Here is a 27,589-nt window from a genome sequence, read left to right as displayed (position 1 = left end):
TTTAGAGAGCTTTTTAGAATTTATTTTTGTTACTGTTTTGAATGGATTGTTTTGAATAATAAACATACAGATCAATGTTTCTCTTCAAATCCATACATGATATTCCATTAGAAGTCAATAAGAGTGGTAGATTTAGGAAGAATCTGACATCTCAGAAATACGTTCCCTGGGATAAAAAGAATATTTTTCCTATAATTGTATTTACATGAAGCTCAACAGTAACAATAGATACTAGTAAAAAGTTTAATCTATAGTATCATTACTGTATTTAATAGATTTCTGCATATCTATCTGTGTGGAAGAAATATTGATGATCGTCTGAAATTATTCAGATTTTAGTGTTATAATACATCTTATTTGACCTCATTTCATGCTACACATTTAGCTTTGCAAACATTTTACAATGGAGATATTTTATATAATCAGTTACTACACAAAACAGATCAATAAACTACAATGTTTAAAAAAAATTAGATTTAAGGGTCTCCTCCTTATAAATGCCATTCTTTATAGAAAGTGAAGAAAGTGGTACAAAAAGTGCTACTGTTGATCTCCAAGGGTTAGCACTGAAGTCTCTTGAGACAATACATAGATAACATCTGAAAGTTTGTTTAGAGTAGAACAGTATTGAGGTCACTTTTCATGACAACAAACTGTCTGCTGCATTCTCTGACCCTGAAAGGTTAGAGTTTAGGAATTTCCTGAGGAGATTCTGTTTGGTTTAACGTTTTTATGAAAGTGTCAAGGGAATAGTGAGAGCAATAGTGGGATTATTTTCACCAGAGTTGTAAAACTCTGCTATCATGCCAAAATACTTTCAGGATGATGCCTGTTCAGGTTATAGGAATAAAGTGGGGAAACTGCAATTCTATGTGAACTTACAGACAAAATGTTTGGTTTTTAAAGGGTGCTTCTCTCTGTGTCTGTAGCCACAGACAAGTACAGCAACATTCAGTGAGAAGAATAGCATATATAAACGCTATTCATTTGTTCTATGTACAATAGCAGTTTTATGCGACTGAAGTTCATGTTATGTGATGCTCCTTCTCGTTAAATTTATTTTTGTCCACTTTCGTATCTGTGATAGACACAGTCTAAAAAACAGAAAGAAACTTGATGCATCAAGTCATTTTTCTGAAGTAATGGGATTTGCTAATAATCGTTTGGGAAAATAAAGCTGCAATTTAATTTTAAAAATGGCCATGATAATTAATAGGAGGTAACAGACAAGTAGGTTGTTTCTAATAATTTTACTCATATGATATATAGAACACCTGGACCTGATATGTGGGCTGTAATAGGTCAGCGCAGCAGAATAAACCAGTCCTGCAAAGCAGTGTAACTCCATAAACATTCTGGCTGTGTCTACACTGCACCCCTTTTCCGGAAAAGGGATGCAGATTAGACACTTTGGAATTGCAAATCCGCGGGGGATTTAAATATCCCCCGCGGCATTTGCATTTACATGGCTGCCGCTTTTTTCCGGCTTGGGGATAAGCCGGAGAAAAGCGCCAGTCTAGACGTGATTCTCCGGAAAATAAGCCCTTTTCCGGAGGATTTCTTTAAAGTAGGAATAAGAAATCCTCCGGAAAAGGGCTTATTTTCCGGAGAATCGCGTCTAGACTGGCGCTTTTCTCCGGCTTATCCCCAAGCCAGAAAAAAGCGGCAGCCATGTAAATGCAAATGCCACGGGGGATATTTAAATCCCCCGTGGATTTGCAATTCCGACTCATCACATTAGAATCCCTTTTCCGGAAAGGGATGCCAATGTAGAAGTAGCCTCTCTATAAGACTGAATGATCTGCACCAGAACTGAGCCCATGCTATTTTTCCACTGCCGCTCTTTCTCTGGTCTCTCCAATTCTTAACTTATTCTTATCCAGTCCATTCAGACAATAAAAGCTAAAATCAACATCCTCACTTACCACTCAGACCATGACACTTCCCACCGGATCTCTCTTATGACTTCCTCTCTCTTTCCACATCAGGTTCAAGCTTCAAATACTATCTGCAAGACCCAGCACATCTCTGAACCACTAGTATCCTGGCTTTCATTTATTACTGCTTCTTCTCAACTGCTTTCACTCCAGTGAATCCGGCTTCATCTATACCTTTGTCACCTTCTCCCACCCCCTTCTTAGTGACTTACTCCATATTGCCCCTTATAAGTGGGACTCCTTCCCCATGCCTTCTCCTTCATATACCTCTTCAAAATTCCCATTCTTCCACAAGTGCTCACCTGCATAATAACTATGAATACCCCTTATAAGGGAGGGTGACAGCATTTTTCTGCAGTGGTTTGATATTTGTACATTTTGAAGAAGTGGATTTTCAGCAATATATATATTTGACAAGGAAAAACATACCTCTGTGTTTCTATGGTTTTGTGTTATCCTTCATAAGCTACTCGAAACAGGATTCATGCCATTTCTTTGTTTTGTTGGGCGGTCTTTCTGTGCTTAATAAATAAAAATAATCAATTTGTAGTCATGTCCCTCTCCTCCTCATAGCTGTTGAGACCTTCTGAGTATATTACTTTTCCTGTAGATTCTGGGTTGCTTGCATTGTTTCAGAGGCAAATTACATAACATCATTCTGTTATCTAAGCAACTTTAGTTAGTTTTAGTTATCACTGAATGCCCCTACTTCACCACCATCCCTCTCATGGCCAGTGAGGGTATGTCTACACTACCCCCTAGTTCGAACTAGCGGGGTAATGTAGGCATACCGCACTTGCAAATGAAGCCCGGGATTTGAATTTCCCGGGCTTCATTTGCATAAGCGGGGCTCCGCCATTTTTAAATCCCCGCTAGTTCGAACCCTGTGCTGCGCGGCTACACGCGGCACGAACTAGGTAGTTCGAACTAGGCTTCCTAGTTCAAACTACCGTTACTCCTCATTCCATCTAGTTCGTGCCGCGTGTAGCCGCGCGGCACAGGGTTCAAACGAGCGGGGATTTAAAAATGGCGGAGCCCCGCTTATGCAAATGAAGCCCGGGAAATTCAAATCCCGGGCTTCATTTGCAAGTGCGGTATGCCTACATTACCCTCCTAGTTCGAACTAGGAGGGTAGTGTAGACATACCCTGAGTGATTTGATCAGATTGGTTTGAAGGATTCAATCCATATTAGGTTATTATGCCTAAAAAGGTTGGTTTGTTGCATGATTTGTTATTTCAAGACAAATCACTAAAGGTATGCACTGCACACTTGTTTTGAAATAAGCTATTCTAGAAGAAATACTCCAAAATAGTTTATTTTGAAATAGCACGTCTACACTACAGGGAAGCTTCAAAATTAGTCCAACGCAGGCTTCCCTAATGTCAACACGCTACCTCGATTTAGAGTCCCAGGAGGCACTAGGGAGTAATTACTTTGAATGGCCCTGGAGAGGAGCTAAGAATTTATTTCAAAATAATGGAACTGCTATGTAGACTCTCGCATTATTATTTCAGAATAATGACGAACCCAAAATGAAGCAGGAGGACCAGTGCTGTACTTATCAATATGCATTCTAATGGATTTTTTCCTACATACAATGTAAAAATGAATACTTTTGTAAAATAATTCATACCGTATATTATCATTTCTGACCTTGAAAACACACTTCTTCAGAGCTAGCAGTAGTGTATTGTTTTTAGCCAGTGAGTTCTGGGAGGTTTTTTGCAATTGCCAGCATAATAAAAAAGTGGGAATATTTGCAAAATTTATATCCGTATCCAAGTTCTAATTTAAATAGTCCAGAATTAGTTAGTTTTGGAGATTTGGTTCAGACTCATTTCTGAATTAAACTAAGTATTGCATTTGGCTGAAAGGAAAGTTTGGGCTATGTGACATGATATCTACAAGACACAGCACAAAATTGTTTCTACAGTATTGGACTCTGTTCGGAAAACTCAGTTCTTTAATATTCATGTCTCAACAGCTCTGTCAGTTGAGCTTTAGACTAGAAGGCAAAAGTACAATTCATAAAATAACCAAAAAAACAAGTGCTTTTGTTCTTATTTTCTCCATTGTAGCAAGGAGAGTAAGAAAGACCTTTTATGTCAACTGGAAGATTGCTATGTTTTGCAGGACTGGTAGCTCATACTGACAGTAAGCTGTTATTCAGAAAGGGTGAATAAATCCTGAGTGACAATGGGTATATGTGCTACAGCATGGGTCTTTAACTCGGTACAACGGCAGCTTGTCTTGTTGATGAGCATCTCCATCAAAGGTTCTATCAATGAATATAAAACTACCTTTCAAACTTGGAGGCCTTGACCCAACTTCCTTATTCGGTAATGCCAAGTTTTTTCATAATGACCTTACATTTATAGAGTGGCTTTTATTCCCAAAGGGTTTTACAAACTTAAAATAATACCAGCAAGTGTATAAAAGTATCCCTTTTCCAACTGAAGCTGAATGGCAGAATGAAAATGCACTCAGTACCTTTTCATACCTACAGCTGCCCTTTGCTAATTGAAACACACAGATATAAGACAGATTTTAAGGGGCAGTTAGATAGAAAAGAAACAAAGTTGTGATGGGAAGGATTGCATGTGGAATGTCTGATGCAGTTTCCCCAAAAAGTTTTCATTTTTTCGTTCTTCATAATGTTTTTTGTAATTAACATGTTACTCTATAAACACTAAAAATAATCTGCACAGCTACCACAGGCTAACAGTTGAATCCAAAATTGTGACTGGAAGTCAAAAATCAGAGTTCAATATAATATTTTTCATGCAAAGAAGTAAAAAAAAAACTACAGACTTTCTGGAACTGAAAATCCGAAATACATAAGCAAATTATCTGAAGTACTGTACATGTAATAAGAATGTACTGTAAATTAAATTCAGTGCTTTTCTGTTACAATCATGAAATGTATTTTTAAAACATCATGAATTTTGAAAGGAAATACTTTGTCTAATTATCAACTTGAGACAAAACACACATACAAGATATATCTTTTCTGCCCTGATGCTGGTTTAACAGCCATTTAATGGGCAATAAAGTTGGTTCACTAATGCAGTAAACTGTGTGGTCCGTCCTTGAACTGTCAAGCCAGGAGTTGAACTCCAGCTAATAACAGTGCACCTCAATGATCTTAGCAAGATTTCTTTTAGGCTTCTAATAGAGTGCAGAGCACTAAAAAATGTGAAAAGGAAATTTGTGTTTCTGTGGTCTGGGACTAACAGGCAATGTTGTGCTCCATCCTTCTGTTCAGTACTCTCTCTCTCCACCCCCACCCTTTGGATCCTCTCTTTTTTAATGGCGAGAAGAGAAGAGAAGAGAAGAGAAGAGAAGAGAAGAGAAGAGAAGAGAAGCTCCTCCATCTTTGGCTTTTTCTCAAGCACATCAGCTAAACACTTCCACAAAAGATAGGCCTATGGATAATTCAGAAAGGGCCCAATTCCTGAACTCTTTATTCAGTCCTTCAGGGGAAAAATCCTCTTGAAGTAGTGAGTAAACACTGAGGAATGACTTCACAATTTGGTTTAAGAGAAACAAGTTGCTAATGTAATAAGTGTATCAACAAAACTGCCAGAGAAGTTCAAGTGCATCTTTCTCTTCTCGACCCCATGAGGAGGGAAGGGATGATGATGGAGTTTGACTATGCATTTATCCCCCACACTGTTTTCCACAAGCAAATTGCTGCTTGCCCAAAATAGGAGACTATGGCCAAAATAAGGGAAAAAAGCAAAACTGTAAATTTTGTTTTGACCCTAGAGAACACTAGTTTGCAGATATTTTCCTGCCTTTCCAATAAACTTCAACATATTTTAACAAACCCTCTCCACAATGTCCTAATATAAAAACAAAACTAGGCATCACTCTATAATTATATTTACAATCAAAGTAACATTTTAAAACACAAATTGCGGTTAGCATAAGCAGCTCAGTGTATCAGAAGGTTTTAAGATATAAACACTGCACAGCAGTCTTTAAGAAAGAAGCATAGCAGAAGATTAGAATAAGGTTTGAAGTCCAGGGGTATTAGTGCTTCTGTCAGTGTGAGTTGGCAGGAATACACAATTTGAAAAGATCAGTAACATACAGTACATGTATTCTTTTTATAGGTCATAGAGCTAGCAAGTATAACAAAATATGGTGCATGCTGAAAGATGAAAATATAAAAATAATGTATCAAAACAATCTTTTCAAATCAAAACAGGTTATTGGATCTAGATTATACCTTGAAAATATTTTAAATTGAATGACTGTTTTATAGCATTCTGTGTAAGAGGGGGATGAGAGAAAGCATTTCAGTAGTCATTAAAATTAGTCCTTTGTTCAGATACTGTACAAGAGTGAATGTTTTCAGCAGATGCTGAATTTTCATACAAAGGAAGTGCTGTTAATTAACCTGGGGAGTAAAAGCAGAAAAAAGTCTTTACATAATGAAAAAAGGTTCATTTCAATAAACACCTCTTTGCAATCTATACCCTCAACCAGAATTTGCTACTGATATTAAATAAAATTATAATTCTAGACTTGATTTCACTGTTCCCATCAATGTAGCATGACTAAAAACTTCAGGATAAAAGAAACCATGGATAAAAAGTCTCACATTCCAGAGCAGGGATATACTTAAGTGGAGGGGAGGGGGAAAGCTAAGGCTTTGTTTTCTGATGCATAGCAGTAATGTTTATAATACAGAAACACATACCCTTTTAAAACTCACTTGATTGGCTAAAAGTAATTTCTTCCATCAACTACTGAAATCCCCAAGCACATGCTGTTTTGCTTAATGGGAACCGATTTACAAAGCATTTATGGAATGTATGGAAGGAGCAAGTCTGAAAACATCTATACCAGCGATGCATACCAGCTGCAATCATTCCCTCCTTCCTCAATGACTTTAGCAATTTAGGGCTTGATCAAGCACAAAATACTCATGACCTTCTGAGTCATGTAAGCCTATAAGACTGCAGATCCACAGTAGGCCTAGCTATTCAAAAGAGAATTTTTCCACAGAAGTCCTAAAATAAATCTGCCTCACATCTGAGAACTGTGAAGTAGCTGAGGAGGAGGAAAACTAATATAAATTAGTCTCCTATTTCCCATGTTGCAATGTGCCCATTTCCCAAGAACTTCAGACCTCTTTGTCTTTTGTTATCAAAGCTAGCAGGAGAGCAAGTTATATTTCTGGGTTGCCAGTGATAGCAAGCGACTGGACTTGGTGAACCATGTTCTACCTTTTTTTACATTGCTCAATGAGCTGAGGTACAACTAGAAAATAGGAATTGCCCAGGCCTCACAGTTACTCACGGGAACCTGCTCGTCATATAACAAAAAGTAGCATACATGGCCAAAGCCAATTAATTATTGTTCCTATTTCTCCTCTCAGTTGCACTATTGTCCATTGCATGCTTCATTTGTTATTTACTTTGCCTTTTGGCTGTGGTTGTGTCAAATTCTGGTTGAGTCTATCCAAAGTCTGAGCATGTACATGTTACATTTACAAAGCTCAAACAGGCTATTTGGAATACAAGTTATCAATACTTGTTTGCAAAATAGTCGCCAGTGAAGCACACACAAACTTTATAATGTCTTATATTTTTGTAAAATATCAGTAACCAAAGCTTAGTTGGTTTGATTTAAACTGTCGTGGGTAACCTGTACATCCTCTAGATAACTGTACATTGCTCTTTTCTGTGACAAAAACATTTGAATCACAAATAAGCATTTTGTTCAGACTTTTAAATTCTCAGTTTCAAAATACTTAATAGTAATACTAGGTGCTGTCAATAAAGAAGAAAAACACTATGTCATTACAACTCTACATAGGGAAGCCATATTTTCTCAAAGGAGCTGTCTAGTAAGGACCAGAAATCTTTCTCCTGCTGAAAGGGTCTTTATCTGTTTTCTTCCCCTCAAGAACTATCCTCAGCCTTGGTAAAGAGTGTATTTTTCTGGATACTCTTTGTTCAAAACTAGTAAATTAATGTCTTAATTTAAATATAGATGTTACATCCCTAATTTTCCATTTTTATGTATAATATAGTGAGCAGGATCCTCTTCTTTGCTTAAATTTAGGGATACAAATTGAAACCAAAAGGACTAAGCAGCATGGCGTGAAAAAGGAGTACTAGATGTGTGGCATAAACACCTTTGTCTCCTTTCCCTGAATACCTGCAAGCCTCTCCATAGTCATGGATGGATTGGGCCATATAGGTAGAGAGAAAAAGTATGGGGGGAAGACACTGAGGAAATGGGGGAATATCCACTGTATGTGCCATAGTTCTCTCTCCATTTTGAAATCTGGTTTAAATTTCCCAGAGGTTAATACCATAAACAGCATAAATTTCCTCGCTGCACTTTCTAATCCCTTCAACGGGAGTAAGGCACAAATTCTGGTAAAGAATTGTAATGGAGCATTAGAAAATGGGTTGCAGAAAGCCCTATCCTGCTGTAGCTGCAGCCAGTGCCAGGTTGGGGAGGAGGAGGGACCTAGCTCAGTTCAGGACTGATTGACAAAGGGGCAGGAAAAACTTCAAAAACAACAAATAGTCTAGTAGCGCCCACGACTAAAAAAACATGTAGGTGGTATCCACTGCCTATATATGTGAGGAACATTGTGACAAGCCCGAGAGCTGGGATAGCTACGGGGAAGAAGACAGAGATGGCTGACAAGACTGGGGAGCACCCAACGATGAGTCAAATTTTTTATTTGACTGTAAGAACAGTGTGGCGCTAGGCCTCTCCAGTTTCATATCTGCCCTGCTCACAGGGACCTGAGTCCGCAAGGGGTCACTACTGCAGGCAGGATATTATAAACTTTTTGGACCAAAATAAAGGCACAGATGTAGGAAGTGGCCCAACATAGCAAATTTGGACTCCCTCTTGATACTGTTTCAGCCCATGGCTCTGCGGGAAATTACTTTGGTAGAGTCCTCTTACAGCAAGTCCCAGCCCAGGGCCCTATGGGGTTCGGGAACAACCCTTATTCAGCTGACGGAGTCCCACCCCGTAACACATCAGCCCATGGGTGCCAAAAGCTTTCTGCCCCAGGCCGCCCACGTCGCGCCTCCTCGCCCTCCTGCCGAGGCCATGGCTGGCACCTCGTGGGTTCCAGTGCAGGCCTCGGCTGGATTGTCACACTCTTTCAAATAGAATCCTCCCTTGAGAAAAGACTAAGGAGGAAACTCTGCAAGGTGAACCTAAGTTTCCAACATATTTTTTTCCCTCCTCCCGCAGAAAAAGCAATGAGATGGTGATGATTGGACCTAGTGTTTCTCTGAGCTTTCATTCCTGGCAACATTAAAAAACAATCAGTTGAGTTCATAACTCTAAATAATACTACATTAAGTGCAGTCAGTTAATGGCATACATTATGTCACACAACTTAGAAACACATTATTGAAAGCTCAAAAAGTACCCGAGGCACACTAAGAGAAGCATAGGGAATTAAATAGCAATTTTTCACTGTCATCTTAAGTAGGGCAAGTTCATTCTTTAATAAAAAATGTGTTGATAATGAATAATGAAAAGCTCTTGCTTGCCAGAATTATTAATGCATTATTCACTGAAACAGAGCTGGTTCTAATAAGAGTGGGGACCAATTCCTTTAAAAAATAGATTATTCTAGTACAGAACTATCATCAGTGATTGGCATAGGTAGCATAGGGTGCTACTAAATTATCTGAGAAACCTACCACAGGGATTAGAGTGACCTGATATGTACTTTCTGCTGTTCTTTCAGTTACTTGGATTTAAGAGGGTCCTTTTGGGGCACCTGCTCTTCTGACTTGGGAACATTCATGGGTGGAGTCCTACATAATTGAATTTTATCCCTTTTAGCATTCAACATAGATGTTAAATCCCTTGGGGATAACGTGATGTGTCATGGACTTCAGTTTTAGAAAAACATGGACAACCCCTAACATTGTATTTCCTTCACATCACACATATATAATACCATCAAACAGTTCTCCTGAGCAAGGAAAGCTCCCGGAGAAAGCAGCTGGATGAAAAATAATTCAGTGAAGACATAAGTGATGTTGATGGTGGAGAAAATGTTTCTAAAGAACTGTTATAATTGGTTACTTATTTGTATTAGCATAACAGCCTAGAAAGACAGTGACTGCTACAAAGAACTTATGGGCTAAGGCAAGAGACAACAGATGAAGACAGACAGACAGGGGAGTACAAGGAAACAGCGAGGACAATATTGTTCTGCATGATAGGCATTAGTGTTAGGACTCCACTGGCCTTGTAATTGCCTAGTTTTTGTAGGCATCATGGCAAAGGATAGTTTTCAGGAGCAATTTGAAGGAATTTATCATAGGTGACAAGTGAGCAAGAGAGAGGTGGATGGGCTGATCTAGTGGATCTATCAATAGTGAATGAGAGATGACTGGAAGGATGGATATAGGTCATATAGGTCCTTAAAACTGAAGATAAACAGCTTGGCTACGTCTACACTGGCATGAATTTCCGGAAATGCTTAAAACGGAATACATTCCGTTTTCAGCTTTTCCGGAAAAGGAGCGTCTACATTGGCCACGGAGTTTCCGCGATAACGATGCGCTTTTCCGGAAAAGCGCGTCTACATTGGCGGCGCGCTTTTCCGGAAAAGCAGAAAGCCCGGAGCCATTTTGAAGAGGGCAAAGGCCACCAGCCCTTTCCGGGGGCGGGGCCAGAGCGCCGTTCAGACACGTGCTTAAAGGGGTCTCGCCGGGCAGCCGTTGGTCTCCTGCTCCCGTGCCTTGGGGCCTCTTCCAGGGACTGACACCCTTCGCAGGTCTGTGGGTGCCCTTTGACTTTTGGGGACACCCCCCCTTTGGCCCCCAACTGCTTTTCTCTGCGGTTTATTTTTTTGCCCAGCTCTGTGTACTATGGAGCCACGGGTGGCCATGTGCCTGGTCGGGCCCCTCTTGGTGCTGTTCCGCTGGCTGCAGCTCGTGCTGCAGGCCGGTGCCATGCTGTTCATGGACCAGGAGGCAGAGATCGCCTTGGACGCCCTCACCAGGGAGGCCCTGGCAACTCTGTCTCATCAGCACCCCACTGTATACCGGCCACTCTGGAGTTTGGACATCAGCACCGACTGGTGGGACCGTGTGGTCCTCGGACTATGGGACGACCAGCAGTGGGTCCGGAATTTCCGGATGAGAAAACAGACCTTCTTGACCCTGTGCACCTGGCTCACCCCCGCGCTACAGAGAACCGCCACCCGGCTGCGGGCACCCATCCCCGTCAACAAGAGGGTTGCCATCGCGCTGTGGAAGCTGGCCACACCGGACAGCTACCGCTCGGTGGCACACCAGTTCGGGGTGGGAAGATCCACCGTTGGCGTGATCGTCATCCAGGTAAGTCCCAGGGGGAGTGGGATGGGGGGAGGGTGCTCCACTCCAGGCCCAGGGACAGCCAAGACTCCAGGCTGGGTCGCCCAGGGGTTTTGGCCATCCCTCCCTTGCACAGGCCCACTGGTGGGGGGGGACATGGGGGGCCCTGGTGTGTGTGTGTGTGTGTGTGTGTGTGTGGACAGAGGGAATCAAGGGGGGGGGACCCAAGGGAGCGCACACTCACCCCTGGCTGTATGTAATGTGTTCCCTTGTGTTTCTCTGCACCCTTCTGCAGGTTGTCCACGCCATCAATGACGTCCTGCTGCCAAGAATCATCCGCCTGCGCGACGTCGATGAGACCATGGCCGGCTTCGCTGCCCTCGGGTTCCCCAACTGCGGGGGAGCCCTGGACGCCACCCACATCGCCATCCGGGCCCCAGAGCATCGAGCAGCCCACTTTATGAACAGAAAGGGGTACTGCTCCATCGTTCTGCAGGCCCTCATGGATCACCGGGGCCGCTTCCTGGACATCTACGGCGGCTGGTCCGGCCGGGCACACGACGCCCGCATCCTCCGGAACTCTGGACTGTTTCAGAGGTTGGAGGCGGGCACCTACTTCCCCTGGCGGGACTTGACTGTTGGGGATGTACCGATGCCCATCTGCATCGTCGGGGATGCGGCCTACCCCCTGATGCCCTGGCTCATGCGGCCCTACACGGGGCAGCCGGACCAGAACCGGGCCCGGTTCAACGACCGCCTCAACCGGGCCCGAAACCCAGTGGAGCTGGCATTTGGTCGCTTAAAAGGCCGCTTCCGTTGTTTGCTCACCCGTCTCGACATGGGTGAGCAGAATGCAACGGAGGTGCTGGCCGCGTGCTGCGTGCTCCACAATATTGTGGAGCGCAGTGGGGAGGCCTTCCTCCCTGCATGGGTGGCAGCTGAGGCACAGACCTTGGACCAGCCTGCCACAGCTGCCATCCGCCAGGCGCGCCAGGAGGCGGTGCGCATTAGAGAGGCCCTGGTGGACATGTTTGCCCAAGCCCCCTAGCAGGGTCGCTTGGGTCACCCCAGAGTACTCTGTCCCAGCTCCTACCCTTCCCCACCTCCTCCCCTTACCTCCCCCCCCCAATAGTATAGTAAAGCGTCGGGTCACAGCATATCGCGCCCGTCATCAAGTCTGTTCGTCGGGTGCGTCGGGCGTAGTTAGGGTTTGTCTTTTAAGTTAGGCTAGGGTTTAGGCCACCATCGCCGTCCTGAGGAACAGCCAACAGGATTTGGGACTTGTGTGGAAGGCTTACATCAGTGCCATCTTCAATGGATCTCCTGGCTGTTCCTCTCCTGAGGCCCGGAAGGCCCAAAGGACTGACATGGCCAGCAACAGCACGATCATCCTTCGAGGGATCTCCTGGCTGTTCCTCTCCTGAGGCCCGGAAGGCCCAAAGGATCGAGGTGGCCAGCAACACCACGATCATCCGTCGAGGGATCTCCTGGCTGTTCCTCTCCTGAGGCCCGGAAGGACCAAAGGATCGAGGTGGCCAGCAACAGCACGATCATCCGTCGAGGGATCTCCTGGCTGTTCCTCTCCTGAGGCCCGGAAGGCCCAAAGGATCGAGGTGGCCAGCAACACCACGATCATCCGTCGAGGGATCTCCTGGCTGTTCCTCTCCTGAGGCCCGGAAGGACCAAAGGATCGAGGTGGCCAGCAACAGCACGATCATCCGTCGAGGGATCTCCTGGCTGTTCCTCTCCTGAGGCCCGGAAGGACCAAAGGATCGAGGTGGCCAGCAACACCACAATCGTCCTCCCTGTGCCTAGAGTTTGTTTAATAATCTCTGTTGTGTGCATCTTGTAACTGTTCTTGCTAGTTTGTAATCTATGTTAATAATATTTTGTGGTTTACCTGTTACTGAAAAGTGTCATCATTTATTTCTGCGCCACAAACTACTGACCACTACTGACCGCCCCCCCCCCCCCCCCCCCCCCAGTGAATAGAGTACAGATTTCGTTCTCCACAGTTTGCCACCATGTTACATTTAAGTGGCTACTTGGCATCTCACATCATTTTGTACACTACCCAAGAGTTACACAATACCCAACACACGAATGAACAGCAAAGTAGAGATCTGTTTATTTACAAGGGGGGGGGGGGGGGAGACCTTCAACTGGGACAGGAGAGGGGGGAGACCTTCAACTGGGACAGGAGAGGGGGAGACCTTCAACTGGGACGGGGGGAGGCAGTTACTGGGATGGGCGGCCCCTGCGAACGCTCCTCCGGGGGCCAGCCTGCCCACGCTGGGCAGACCGCGTCGGGGCAGGCTGCACGCGGAGGTGGCCAGGAGCATGGACACGGCCAGGAACAGGGGCACGGCCAGGAACAGGGGCACGGCCAGGAACAGGGGCACGGCCAGGAACAGGGGCAGGAACAGGGGCAGGAACAGGGTCAGGAGGAGGGGCAGGAACAGGGCCAGGAGCTGGGATAGGAGGAGGGGCAGGAACAGGGCCAGGAGCTGGGATAGGAGGAGGGGCAGGAACAGGGCCAGGAGCTGGGATGGGAGGGGGCATGACCTGTGCTACGGGAGGGATGGCGGGGGCCTGGGCTCTGCCCATGCCATAGTGAATGGCATGCACAATATGTGCCGTGAGAGTGTCCATGGTGGTGCGCATCCCTCTGCATTCGGCCAGGAAGGCAGCCCAGGCATCCTGCCGCCACTGCAGGTCCCCCTGCACCCGCTCCTCGATGGAGGCCTGGATTGCCTCCACAGCATGGACGTGGCGCCGAAGCAGCTGGTCCCTCTGGCGGAGCCTGTGCCTCCGGGGTTGGCCTGCTGGGGGTGGCGCTGCTGCCGCAATGGAGGGTCTGGTGCTGGGTCCCGCTGCAAGGAAGAGAAGAAAGGATGGGTCAGTCAGGCAGGCCGTCCACTGTCCCCACACCGCATGCCCTCCACCCCGAACCCAGGTGACCCCACAGTTGTGTGGCTTGGGCCCACTCGGTTCCCCTCCTGCCTGCCCCTGGAGTAGGGTCCTCCCTCCAGGGTATTGTAAGCACCGCTCTGTATCCTGGCCCCATGCAGGGCGGGAGGGTGCTAGTGCAGCGTTCACCTGTGGAACTCCCTGCCGGTGGAGACTGTGAAAAGCTTTTGGGTTAATCACTGCTGTTTGACAGGGAGTGAGATGCATCCCCACGCAGTGCCTGGGAGCACATCTGGCAGAGGCGGTCTGGGCTCTCAGATCCCCTCGTGTGGGATATCTCCTGGACGGAACCAGAAGGGTGACTGGGGGGTGGGGGGATGTCCCATCCTTGCAGCACAACTCAGGGGCCCTTCTCCCTCCCACGATCCCTCCCGCAAGCCCGGTAGCCCAGGAACATGTGTGGCCCCAGTGGGGACTTCCCTTGGGGAACCAGCCAAGGCACCGGGAGCAGGTGAGGGGCTCGGTGGGGGCCACGGTCACAGGACCGTGACGCTGCGGTCTACCCAATTAGAAGCTGGCTGTGCCTCACAGCCAGGCATGGGACAGTGTGCCGTTCTCTGGTCTGCACCCTTGCTGGAGCTGCGGGCTCTGGGCTGAGTCCCTGGGGCCCTGGCCAGTTCCGTCCGGCATCCACCCTTCCCCCTGGTCCCGCCAAATGTGTGTGAGCAGCAGGGTCCCAGGCGTGGCCTGCAGCTGCCTGCCGTGGTCACGTGCCGCTCGGTCACCAGGTTGCACGTGGTTGCACCTGCTGCTTGCTGTCCTCATGCTATGCAGCGTGCAGCTCACATGGCCTGAGTGACATGCTCTTCCCCTCCCCCCTCCGGGCACCTGGCTCCCCACCGCCCGCCCTCCGCCCCCCACCCTTGGGAGTGCAAACTGCACAGACTCACCAGTGGGTTCCTCCCCGTCCTCGGAGGAGTTGCTGGAGGGGGCCTGCTGGGTGGCAACGCTGGCCTCCTCACCAGATGCACTGCCGCTGTCGTCTGCCTCCTCCGGCTCGGTGGGACGGTTAATAGGTGGCCGCTGGCAGGTGTCCACGGGGACCGGTGGGGCTTGAGGGGCGGGCTCTCCCAGAAAGGAGTGGAGCTCCGCAAAATATGGGCAGGCGTCGGGTCCTGCCCCCCTGCCCTCAGTGGCCCTGACATACCCCAGCCGCAGCTCCTTGACTTTGGAGCGGACCTGCTCACAGTTGCAGCTGGGGTGTCCCTGCTGGGCCAGGTTCTGCGCAAGCCGAGTGTACAGATCAGCGTTCCGGCGCCGGGAATGGAGGTCGTGGAGACCCTCCTCCTCCTTCCATAATTCGATGAGGGCCTCCAGCTCCCTGGGGCTCCAGGATGGGGCCCGCCTTTTGCGGCCCCTGGGGGCCTCCTCCGCTGGGGGTCCAGGGGGCTCTCCAGCAGGAGCTGCCATGGTGCGGTGAGCCGAAAGGAAAAAAGTGTTGGGCAGCACAGCAGGCGGCAGAGCTGACCCAGACAGGCTCCTGGCACGTGTGCCCAGCAGCCTGAGAGCCCTTTAACAGCTCGGGCTTACCAGGAAGTCCGTGGCTCCTACGGGGTCTCCCAGCGTCCAAACCGCTTTTTTCCGTTTTTTCTGCTTTTCCGGAAAAGCTGTCTACACTGGCCCTTTTCCGGAAAAGCTTTTCCGGAAAATGGACTTATGCCCGAGCGGGAGCATCGTACGGTTTCCGGAATAGCGGCTGATTTTGTACAGTACAGCATCGTTGCTTTTCCGGAAATTCAAGGGCCAGTGTAGACAGCTCGCGGCTTATTCCGGAAAAGCGGCTGATTTTCCGGAATAAGTGGCCCAGTGTAGACGCACCCCTTATGTTTGTTGTGATAGAAGGGGAATCAGTGAAGGGATGCAAAGAGTGGTGATAGAGCAATAAGCTAGGAAATGATCTTCGTAGCAACATTCTGAATGGATATGAAAGGACAAGACTGCATATGTCAAGCCAAGCCATAGTTTTGCCGCTAAAAGGGGACATCTGTCCTCCAATCGTCTGTTTGTTGTGCACTCTAGGGATCCCTCTAGATTCCTTATAAGTCCTGGACTGTCATGCTCTCTTCAACTGGAACTGTTTAATGACATCTTCTCTAAGGCAAGAGGCCATGTCCGCTTCTTTCAGACGCAAAGCCGAGTCATGGTGATCTGTTGGCTCAAATTCTGCAATTCACAATGTCTGGGATAGAAAGAAACTCCAGATGTTACCATATGTTTCTAAACAATGTGCCACCCCAGGAATCTGCAAGCTTCTCTGATTTCTTATCCAATACCAGACCCAATTTAAAGTCCTTGTCTTAACCTTAAACATTCTAAGTGATCTGGGTTTTTGAGTAGAGACTGTATTTCAGTGACCATGACCTGCCTCAATAACTGTGCTCTTCAAGGACAGAGACAGAACTTCATCATACCAAGGATGAAATGCCTTTATAAAAGTCATCTTAGCATCTGGCAAGTAACTACAGAAAACCCTTTCATGAGATATTAGGCCAACTACACTTTTTATCATCTCCAGAACAGAATTAAAGATCTGTCTGTACTCATTAACCTTCACAAAGATGGACTAAAATACTTCACCACATGCATCTTCTTAGTGTCTCAGGAGACTAATAGGGAAGCACAGTCCTTGGGCTAATCATATTTTTATAATTTATAACTCAGTGCAGTGATGAGTAAGTTTAGATAGCTAAAACCTCCCTCTTGGTATGCTGCCACACCAACTTGCAGCACATGCCACACACATATGTGCAAAAAAAATCTTGTAAACAGGGAATATAGTCTGAAGAAATGTGACGTGTCAGGGCAATGCTTAAGTACTGTCTGCTGTCTTCCAGAAAGAAAACCTCTAACTTATTACAGAAGGCTGATGGCAAACTAATGCTTCCTTAAATTATAAACTGTTAACTCTGTAACAGTTTTATACAGAAAAGATTCTGTTACACAACTGAGGGTTTTTTATTGTTTTTGTTTTCATACTATAATATTCCTTTTATAAAAACAGTGGTGTTTGTCATATTTTTATCAGCACCGAAAGATAACATGTTATATTCTTTGCTTGTTAATATTCAGGTGTATATTATAGCATTTTCTATACATTAGTATCTTTTTCATAGAAGTGGTAATTCAAGTCTTCATGCTGGAGAAATCTGTTCTAATGAAAACTAACTAAATTAATTAATTAAATTCAGTAGTACTGTTTTATGAAAATAAGCCTGTACAAGCAAGCTACAACAGTAGATATTTGAAGACAGGGACATATGTTAATATTGTATTAAACAGCATGATGGAGAATGGTTTGAAATAAAGTCAAGATTAAATGTGATCATATTTATTTACCAATGACTTCAAGCATCATTAGCCAGATTTTCAAAGGTGCTGCACGCAAGCTTCTCCTGTTGGGATTTGCCAGCTCTCAGGTCCTCTGCAAATCAGGGAGTTCAGAAAATTTCTAAATAATGAAAGTCAGTCTCAAATGAGTGAGTGAGTTGCTTGCTGCTCTGTCCTTAGCAGGGAAATGCTGCTTTTAGTTAAGGGAGGAGTCCCTGACTGGGCAGGACTCATTAAACAGCTACGGGGCCATGCTACCACACAGCTTAGAGGGAACCTTGGTTCAGTCATTATAACATCAGTAATACTCTAGCTTCCTACCTCTTCTGACAGTATATCTGCAGCCTTCTCAACTAGGAAGGCAGATGTTACACACCCTCGAAAAAGAAAAAAATCTGCCCTTCTATGTATGCCAAACTAGAATGCCTTCTGATGGATACTATGTGCAGTGCCCTTCTATGCCCTTTTTCTCCTTGTGCAATAGTACAAAAGATAAGGAGTCCAGTGGCACTTCAAGACTAACAAATGTCTCAGGGTATTAGAGCATAAGCTTTTGTAAGCTACAACTCACTTCCAGAAAGAAGGAAGGAAAAATACAGAGATAGGAGTGTGACAGCAGAGCTAGTTAAATCAGAATGGACATGACAAATAATGGCAGAATTAAGAAGTTATACTGGGAGATTATTAGAGTTCCATAATTCTCTGTGTAGCCCCAGTCCCAGAGACAGGTTACAGCATCCCCGAGGGAGAGACTGACAGCTAATGTTAACTGGAATACAGCATGATCTGACCCCATCTCCTGCCGCTATCATACTCAGTTCACCAGGAAATGGTGGCTTGGCAGTCAGCCATGTCAAATGCATGTCCACAGGGGGACTCCCTCACACCTGCAGAATTTACAGCTAAGAGGATGCAGTTGAAGGCACAAAGAGGGAGTAGAGTGGAGTGGAACACAGAACTTGCTCCTCTGCACTGATCACTTGCCCTTTCGAATTAAACAAAATACTTACTCAAAAAAGAGACCCTTCCTGTATCACAGCCCTCAGTGTGGTACAAGCAGAAACAGGAAAGCATTTCCAGAGGTGGCAATTCTCTTTTATTCTTTGTTCCAGTGAATTAGGAATGAATCACTGCAATGGCCTTTTCCAGATGCCTGAGCAACATATGGGTATACCCTGGATTTCTTCTTCAGTTGGTGATGAAGACCCATTAATTTGCATTTGAATATGTCACTTTGCATTTTGTTCCAGAGCCCTTGAAATATGATGTTCCTCATTTCACAATGACCTTATATGATACATGATAGTGGAGTTAACAAATGGCTAGATCTGCTATTGATTTGGATAAGTTGGTATTTCACACCATGGTTATAGCATGGAAGAGTCTAGGTCATTCATTTTTTCATGTAAATATTAGGCCCTGCTCAACTGATCTCTGCTCCAAACAAAACACACACACTCTTTCAGTCTCTTCCACTATAAAAGTTTCTCCATGCTTCTAATCCCTTTTTTCAACTGCAACGAAACATTTGCTATTTTCTGCAGTAACTATTTTAGAGATGGGATTGTAGGGGTCAATTGTGGAAGAACTCTGTACGTGTGAAGTATAGGAGTGGCTTCCCCACCTATTGATAGTCCTAGTAACTCCAGATTAGCCACTCATTGATTTACAATAAGATATTTCCTCCTTCCCTCTCCCTCGCCCCACCTTCTGTCCTAAAATTTGATTTTTTAGTTTATAATGTGTTCACTTTCTTCATTGTATTCCTTTGGTATATATGGTCATGTCAATTCTCTTTCAGAATATGATCTGAAGAAGCGGGGCTGACCCACGAAAGCTCATCACCTAATAAACTATCTTGTTAGTCTTTAAAGTGCTACATATTTTTTCCTTTTGTTTTAGTAAGATCAGACTAACACAGCTACCTCTCTATTCCTAAAAAATGAATGGCACAACAATGGGTCCACAGAACCTGAGTTAGTTACCTAAGGATCCTATATGGACAGAATGGCTCCTAAGAATGAGATTCACAGATATCAGCAGGCTAAGTGGGAAGCACCCTACATTAGACAATGAGAGATGCTGATGAGATGGGTGTGTTTTAAGCTCTGCCATTCCCATGGATTTAGGCATCTATGTCTGTGCTGCAGGGGCCTCTATCACTGCTTGGGATCTAAAACTGGGAAAAGCCTTTCTTGGAATGAAGCAGCTTTGGTGCCTAAATAGTTTCTTGTGCCTAAATCTGTACAAATCAGCTGAGGGCTGGGAATACAAAAGTGTAAACTTTGTAAACATTCACCCATGTGAAAGGATACTCATGTGGGATACAGAGGACCATGTTTCATGTTCGGGATATAAAATCCCATGTAGTTGGTTAACCAGGTCAAGGTGATGTTTAACCAGTTAACCAATTAAATGATGGGAAGTGTGGTGGGCGCAGAGCCCTACCACCTCAGGCAGGGGTTGCTTCAGCCTAGACAGTGCAGCCCCTACCTGCAGTGCGCCTGGGCCCACCACAGATAGGGGTTGCTCTGGACGGCAGGAACAGCCCCTGCCTGGTGACGTATCCATACCCACTGCAAACAGAAGCTGCTCCAGCTCAGCATGAGATCCCTTATCTGTGACAGACCTTTTAGGACTGGAGCAGCCCCCCACCCGCAGAAAAATGGAACTGCACCAGCCCTCACTGGTTAACCATTAAGGTTGATGCTTACCGGTTAACTTTTTACATCCATACATCAAGTGCCTTCTCTCAGTCTGATAAGGAGACAGAATTTCAATAGGAGTTTCCAATCTCTCAATTCACTACCCTAATCAATGTGCTATTCAATTATTTTCTTTCTGGCTCAATTATTATTAAAGTGGAACAGACTTCAGCAAGAGCACTGAAGAACAATCCACATGAAAATATCCGATAGGGTATGTCTACACTACAGCGTTATTTCAAAATATCTTATTTTGAAATAGTTAATTCCAAATAAGTTATTTCAAAATAACGCTTCTACACATAAAATGCATTTTGAAATATCATTTTGCTATTTTGACATAGTGCATCTACACTGATTGGACACTGAAACCGGTTCCAGCAGGGTATCAGGTCAGTAATTGCTTTGTGTGGCTGCTGTCTGAGGCTATCTGAGGCTTGTGCTTAAAGGGACCCTCTTGGACAGCCGGTTCTCAGGCTTTCCTGCTTGCTTGCCTACCTTGATGAGGGACAGCAAAGCATTTTTTTTCTCTGACTCGGGACACCACAGCACTCGGCATCATGGAGCCAGAGCTGCCTCTGGGCACTCTAGTGCTCATTTTGGATGTCTTGCTGCAAGGCTGGCAGAAAGCGCTGGAGACTGCCTGGCAGCTTCTGCGGCAGCCCAAGCCCCAGGTCCTCTTCCGGACCCTCCTGGGAGCCGTGGAGGAGAGCGGCCAGATGCCAGCATTCCCTGCCGCATCTGGGGTCTGGACACCAGCACCGACTGGTGGGACCACATCGCCCTGGAGTGCTGGAGAGACCAACAGTGGACCCAGAACTTCAGGATGAAGAAGGACACCTTACTTGAGCTCCGTGAGTGGCTCGCCCCTGCTCTGTGGTGATGAGACAGGCTCATGAGGCCCACCATACCCCTCCACAAGCATGTGGCCATCACCCTCTGGAAGCTCTCCACGCCGGAGAGCTACCGATCCGTGGGGAACCAGTTCAGCGTGGGGAGATTCACTATCGGAGCAGTGTTCATGTAGGTATGTCTGTCTCCGGCCACTGTGGCGGGGGTGTGTGCGCGAGGAGGGGATGGGCTGCCCTAAGGAAAAGAGGGGGAGGGGGTGCAAGTCCCCTCCACGAGAGGGTTTGAAAAAAAACCTCATCATGTGTTTTCTATAAACCTTTGTGACCAAGTCACTGCTTCATGAATCTTTGCCACAGGAAACATCCCTCACATTTCTATTATATTTTGGAAACAAATTGGAGGGAAATTGACTACTTAGAGGTCAATAATATGTCAGGACTTGAGGCTTGACTGGGTTTTCAATCTTAGGTGCACATAATTTTATGCACAGGCATGTGCAGTAGGTTACTGCACAGAGATCCACGCTTTATAAAGGAGAGAGATATACTTCATGAGAAAATTCAGAACATTAGCTATGAAGGCAACCAAATGGAAGAAAGATGGGGTAGTGTTCTTAACCATAAGACTCAATCCCAAAAGAACACAATTATTCCTCTTTCTGAAGTTCCATCAATTTTAGCCATTTATATTACATTCCTGTCCTGCTGCTTGTCAATAAAAGACATGGGGAAAGCTCCTTGTTCATATAAGCACAATAAACAGAACTCCCTCTTATCATATAAACTTCCCTACTCACTCTGGGTATGTCTACACTACAGAGTTAATTCAAAATAACAGCAGTTATTTTGAATTAACTGTAACAGCAAACTGCTATTTCGAAATAAATTCGAAATAGTGGAGCCCTTATTTCGAATTTGGTAAACCTCATTCTATGAGGAGTAACACCAAATTCAAAATAGCTATTTCGAATTAAGTGCTGTGTAGACACTGAGGGTATGTCTACACTACAACGTTAATTCGAACTAACTTAGTTCGAATTAGTTAATTCGAACTAAGCTAATTTGAACTAACGGATCCTGAACCGGGCTTAAGGATGGCCGGAAGCAGTGCCGGCAGGGCATCAGAGGAGGACTTAGAGCGTAGAGATGCTGTCTCAGGCTAACCGAGGGCTGTGCTTAAAGGGTCCCGACCCCCACCCCAGACAGACAGTTCTCAGGGGTGCCCCACTTGCAAAGCAGTCCTGGCTTGGATTGCCCGGACTACCCACACTGGGCACATCACACCACTCAGCCATCAGCCCGGCTGCACTTGCCGCAGGCTGCCATCTGCGGAGAGGGGGTAATTGGGGGGCTGCAGGAGAGCTTCCACCCGCAGAAGCCTGCAGAGCCAGCCCAGTCCTCCTCATCAGGGGCTCGTGCCCCATTCCTCCCTCACCTCCTTCCACTTACCCTTCCCTAGCCCCTCTTCTTGATGTACAAAATAAAGGACAATTGTGTTCAAAAATGGAATCTGTCTTTATTGAACAAAACTGGGGGAGACTGGGAAAAGGAGGTGGGAGAGGGGAAGAGAGAGGCTGGGAGAGGGGAGGGCGACTAAAATGATCAGGGGTTGGGAACAGGTCCGATATGGAGAGAGGCTAAAGAGACTGGGACTTTTCAGCTTAGAAAAGAGGAGACGGAGGGGGGACAGAGTAGAGGCCTCTAAAAGAAGGAGCTGGGTGGAGAGGGTGCATACAGAAAAGTTCTTCATTAGTTCCCATAAAGAAGGACTAGAGGACACCAACGGAAAGGAATGGGTAGCAGGCTTCAAACTAGTAACAGAAAGTTCTTCTTCACAAAGCAAAGAGTCAACCTGTGGAACTCCTTGCTGCAGGAGGCTGTGAAGGCTAGAACTAGAACAGAGTTTAAAGAGAAGTGAGATCAAGTCATGGAGGTTGGGTCCATGTAGTGGTATTAGCCAGGGGGTAGGAGTAGTGTCCCTGCCCAAGGTTTGTGGAAGGCTGGAGAGGGATGGCACGAGACAAATGGCTTGGTCACTGTCTTCGGTCCATCCCCTCCAGGGTCCCTAGGGTTGGCCGCTGTTGGCAGACAGGCTACTGGGCTAGATGGACCTTTGGTCTGACCCAGTACGGCCATTGTAAGCTCAGGGCTCAGGGTCGGAGGTCTCAGTGGACCCCCTTGATTCTCTTGCACACCTGCTCCTGGGTGGCCAGGCTGGCAGCTCTCCTGCCCTAGACGGCCACTTTCCTGTGCCTAGTGCAGAGATCGTGGATGAGGTCCACGATATCTGCACTAGCCCAGGTGGGTGCCCGCCTCTTGCGGTCCCGAGCAAGCTCCCGGGAGCCGCCAGCCTGGTCCCGGGAAGAGGGGGAGGGCTGGGGGGCATCGGGTGCCTGGCTCGATCTGTGCCAGGTGCAGGATCTGCTGGCTGGGTGCTGGCAGGCTTGCACCTGGCACAGGCACCGTAGCCAGCCCGTGCCCCTTTAAGGGGTCCGGGGCCGGGAGGGGGGCAGACGAGTTTCCCTGGTGTTGGCCAGAGTGGCCACCAGGGAAAGCTTGGGAGGGCTAGCCTCCCATTAGTTCAAATTAAGGGGCTACACACCCCTTAATTCGAACTAGCTTGTTTGAACTAGGCTTAATCCTCGTAAAATGAGGTTTTCCTAGTTCGAACTAAGCGCTCCGCTAGTTCGATTTAAATTCGAACTAGCAGAGCGCTAGTGTAGCGCCTATTAAAGTTAATTCGAACTAACGTCTGTTAGTTCGAATTAATTTTGTAGTGTAGACATACCCTTAGTTTGAAATAGGGGGCCTCCAGCCCTTCCCAGTGAGCCCTGGTGGCCACTCTGGGCACAACCAGGAAAACTTACTCTCCTCTCCCCCAGCCCCGGAGACATTAAAGGGGTAGACCCTGGCCACAGTGCCCGTGCCAGCTCCAAGCCTGCCAGCCCAGAGCCAGCAGTGGCCCCTGACCCAGTGGCCCCAAAATATAAGCCAGCAAGCCACTGGTAGCCTCCACCGCTCCCCAGGAGCAGTCTGCCAGCTCCCAGGAGCCTGACGGGCTGGAGAAGGTGGGCGCCTTTCTGGTCCAGGGTGGAGATCATTGACCTTATTTGGGTCTGGGGGGGAACCCACAATATCCATGATCTCCGCACTAGACAGAGGAATGCAGCCGTCTATGGCAGGATAACTGCCAGCCTGGTCACCAAAGGCCACATGCGAACCCAGGAGCAGGTTTGCATGAAAGTCAAGTTGGTCCGGAGAGAACCCCAACCCTGAGCCCTGAGCTTCCCCTCCTCCTTGCTTCCCCCTTCCAGCTCCCTCCTCCCAGGTTTCCCCCTCCCCTCTTTCACCCTCTCTCTTCCCCTCTCCCACCTCCTTTTCCCAGTCTCCCCAGAGGTTCATCCACCCCCCCCCCCCCAGTTTTGTTCAGTAAACCCAGTGTCTATTTTTGAACATACGTGTCTTTTATTTGACATCAGGAACGGGGGCTAGGGAGGGGTAAGTGGAAGAATGTGAGGGAGGAATGGGGCATGAGCCCCCAGTGGGGAGGACCGGAGATGCTCTGAGGGCTCCTCAGGGTGGATGCTCTCCCTCAGGGCCTCCTGGATCCTGACAGCCCCCCAATGGACCCCACAGATGGCAGCCTGCAGCAAGTGCAGCCGGGTTGATGGCAACAACCCCACGAGACACACCGGCATGCCCGGGGCAGCTCTGGCTCTTTGTGGCCGAGTGCTGTGGTGTCCCGAGTGCGGGCACTCGGGCACTCCAAGACAGGACTGCTTTGCTGTCCCTCATCGAGGTAGAAAAGCAAGCGGGGAACCCTGAGAACTGTCTGTTCAGGGTGGGAATAGGGTCCCTTTAAGCATGGAGCTCAGTTAGTGTGTGGGGCTGCTGCCTGAGGCTAAGTCCTAAACTGATGCCCTGCTGGCACTGGTTCCGGCCAGCCTTAACTTCTGTTCAGGGTCCACTCAGTGTGGACGTGCTATTTCGAAATAGCAAAATGCTATTTCGAAAAAGTTTTTGTGTATAGATGCGGTATTTCGAATTAGCTTAATCCGAATTAACTATTTTGAATTAAGTTAATTTGAAATAGCACTGTAGTGTAGACATACCCATAGCCTGTCTGAACATGGATCTAGCATGTCTGCACTACATCCTTGTTCCTTCTACCGTTACCCATTCTGTGAGCCTGTCAAAGTGCAGAAGAGACTCTTAGACCTTTTTTGATAGGCATGTACATACCTTCTATATCCAAACACAGAGATAAAAGTCTCTTTTAAAGAATCTCATTAAATATAGCATGTCAATTATCACTGGCAAATAGGATTTTCTCCATTTCTCTCCTATTACTGGGCAAGAGATCTAAAATATCTTTCAAACTGACTTCAACAAGCCTTGTTGAAAGCTATATATGATTATGGGATTAATTTAACTAGGTTGCTACTAAATGTTTCTCTGCAATACTCATCCACATTTTTTTTCAAAAACAAAATTGCACTTCAATAACAATATTAAAAGAAAGAAGGCACATGGACAATGGAAAATATAAAAATGCTATAACTAGCCTGCAAAAAGAAGACCAAGAGGTTACCTGATTATGATGTATAACTACCTTTATGGGGATTAGATATAGAATACTAAAGTGGTCTTTAATCTAATAAGGCATATAAAGAAACAATGGCTGGACATTAAAGTCAGACAAATTCTAATTAAAAAATAAGGCATGCATTTTAAACTGTAAAAGTGGTTAAGCACTGTAACAAATTTCTAAGAAGTGTTTGATTCTCCGGCCCTTGATATTTTCAAATTGAGATTAGATGGTTTCTCAAAGATATGCTTTAGGCAGTCACCAGTTACTGAGATTTATAAAGAAGTAATGGGATGAGATTCTACATTGTGTTATATAGGAGGTCAGATTAGATAGCTTTATGGTCTTCTGTGCCATAAAATCTATAAATCGTTTTTAAAAACCTCATAATATTTTTCAATAAGAATGGAACAAGTATATATGAGATCACAAGAGCCTCATTATATATGATTGTGAGGTAGTTTCAACAAAATCTCCTTCCTTGAGAAAGGTTGAAAAATGTTTCAAATCTATCAATAGTTCAGCATTTTCTAAATGAAAACAATATATTTTTCCATTTTTAAACTACTTTGTTTCAAAATTTAAGCTAATTAGACTGAAAAAAGTTACAAGAAAAAAAAGGCTGAAGTAAAAACAAAACATTTAAAAGTTATTGAAATTAAATTTTTCAAACCAAACCAAAACTGTTTTCAATTTCTGAACATTTTTGAGATTACTACTTTTTGAGATAGTAAAAAAAAAAAAAATCAAACTCTCAAAAATATTTGTGGCATAAGGGAACCATTGCCCACCCAGCTCTAGGTAAGAATTAAACATGTTGTGGTTTGTTCCTATTTACTAAATTATGTGATCTACCTTGAACAAAATATCTATTATTTATCAGCCATCACATATAGATGGGAAATTTGAGGCCTTGGAAGAAATTCAATGTTGCATTCACAGCAAATAATCTATTTGTATACTCTTAAAAAAAACACATACATAATTCTAAAGTCCCTTTAAAATAAATAGGATTAGTCATGTGCTCAGTCACATACTTGCTGATGACTCTTGCTGGATCAGGTCCTATTGCAGCAGTTGTATCTGGCTATCTGGAAGAGGTATAGTAATATCAGTTGGAAATGGCGCCACGTTCTGAAAATGTATTCATGTCAAGTTCTGTCACATGGCATAATTTTGTCACATTATCCAAATCATTATTTTTTTAAGCTACAGTAAATAGGTTGAAACTGATGCTTAAAAAAAACACCTCTGAAAAATTGGCACTAAAGTATTTCAATTCACTTCTAAACAGAGGAAAATATTTTGTTCAGTTTCAGAGAAGATGGAGGTTAAAATTAATATAAAACATTTTTGGCTTCTGGCTTGCAAATTTCTACAGTTTGGAAACTGAGCAAAAATGTAAAAAAAACCTTCTCTCTCTGGGATGTCTCTCAGAATGTGAATTTGAATTGCCAGAATTCCTATCAAAACTAAAAACTGAGAAAATTAAGCAAAGCAAAGCTGCGTGGGTTCTTATATTATACTGCCAAATAAAAAAATCTATTAAAGTAATGACTGCTGTGTATTTTGACATTGTTAAGAATATCTGCAAATAATGAACAATATAAATGCATGAACTATAGTGATACAGCTGTTATTTATGAATTGTTTTCTATTATTCAGCAAATTCTACTGCCACATCCCTCGTAACCAGTTTTCAATGCACTAGGAAACATTTTTATTTGAACAATAAGAATATTTTATATTAGTTCCTGAACAATTCAATGAACAAATATTGAAAACCTAAAAGGTGAAATATTTACCTTAAACAGAACAGATCTTTTAACATTGTGGAGGACACACTTGAATGCAGATTCTGATTAATTGTGACATTAACACCA

The 27,589-nt window shown here is 45.4% G+C and overlaps 1 protein-coding gene and 1 long non-coding RNA gene across 3 annotated transcripts; both read right to left on the bottom strand.

Moving 5' to 3' along the window:
- Nucleotides 1-27,589, bottom strand: LOC112547194 (uncharacterized). Of its 2 annotated transcripts, XR_003090941.2 has the most exons (6): nucleotides 27,512-27,589; nucleotides 26,744-26,797; nucleotides 17,572-17,683; nucleotides 2,367-2,458; nucleotides 1,926-2,008; nucleotides 1-166 (listed from the first exon to the last, which is right to left on the bottom strand). It is a non-coding gene; the product is annotated as an uncharacterized LOC112547194 (long non-coding RNA). The 2 variants fall into 2 exon arrangements; XR_003090940.2 differs by lacking the exon at nucleotides 17,572-17,683.
- Nucleotides 13,414-15,695, bottom strand: LOC142829446 (uncharacterized). The gene is made up of 2 exons (XM_075929160.1): nucleotides 15,126-15,695; nucleotides 13,414-14,138 (listed from the first exon to the last, which is right to left on the bottom strand). The coding sequence occupies exons 1-2, from the start codon at nucleotides 15,643-15,645 to the stop codon at nucleotides 13,504-13,506; spliced, it is 1,155 nt and encodes a 384-aa protein (XP_075785275.1). The 5' UTR covers nucleotides 15,646-15,695; the 3' UTR covers nucleotides 13,414-13,503.

The sequence above is a fragment of the Pelodiscus sinensis genome, chromosome 5 (genome assembly GCF_049634645.1).
Source record: "Pelodiscus sinensis isolate JC-2024 chromosome 5, ASM4963464v1, whole genome shotgun sequence".
NCBI classification, from domain to species: Eukaryota; Metazoa; Chordata; order Testudines; family Trionychidae; genus Pelodiscus; species Pelodiscus sinensis.
This window is presented reverse-complemented; position numbering and strand designations above follow the sequence as displayed.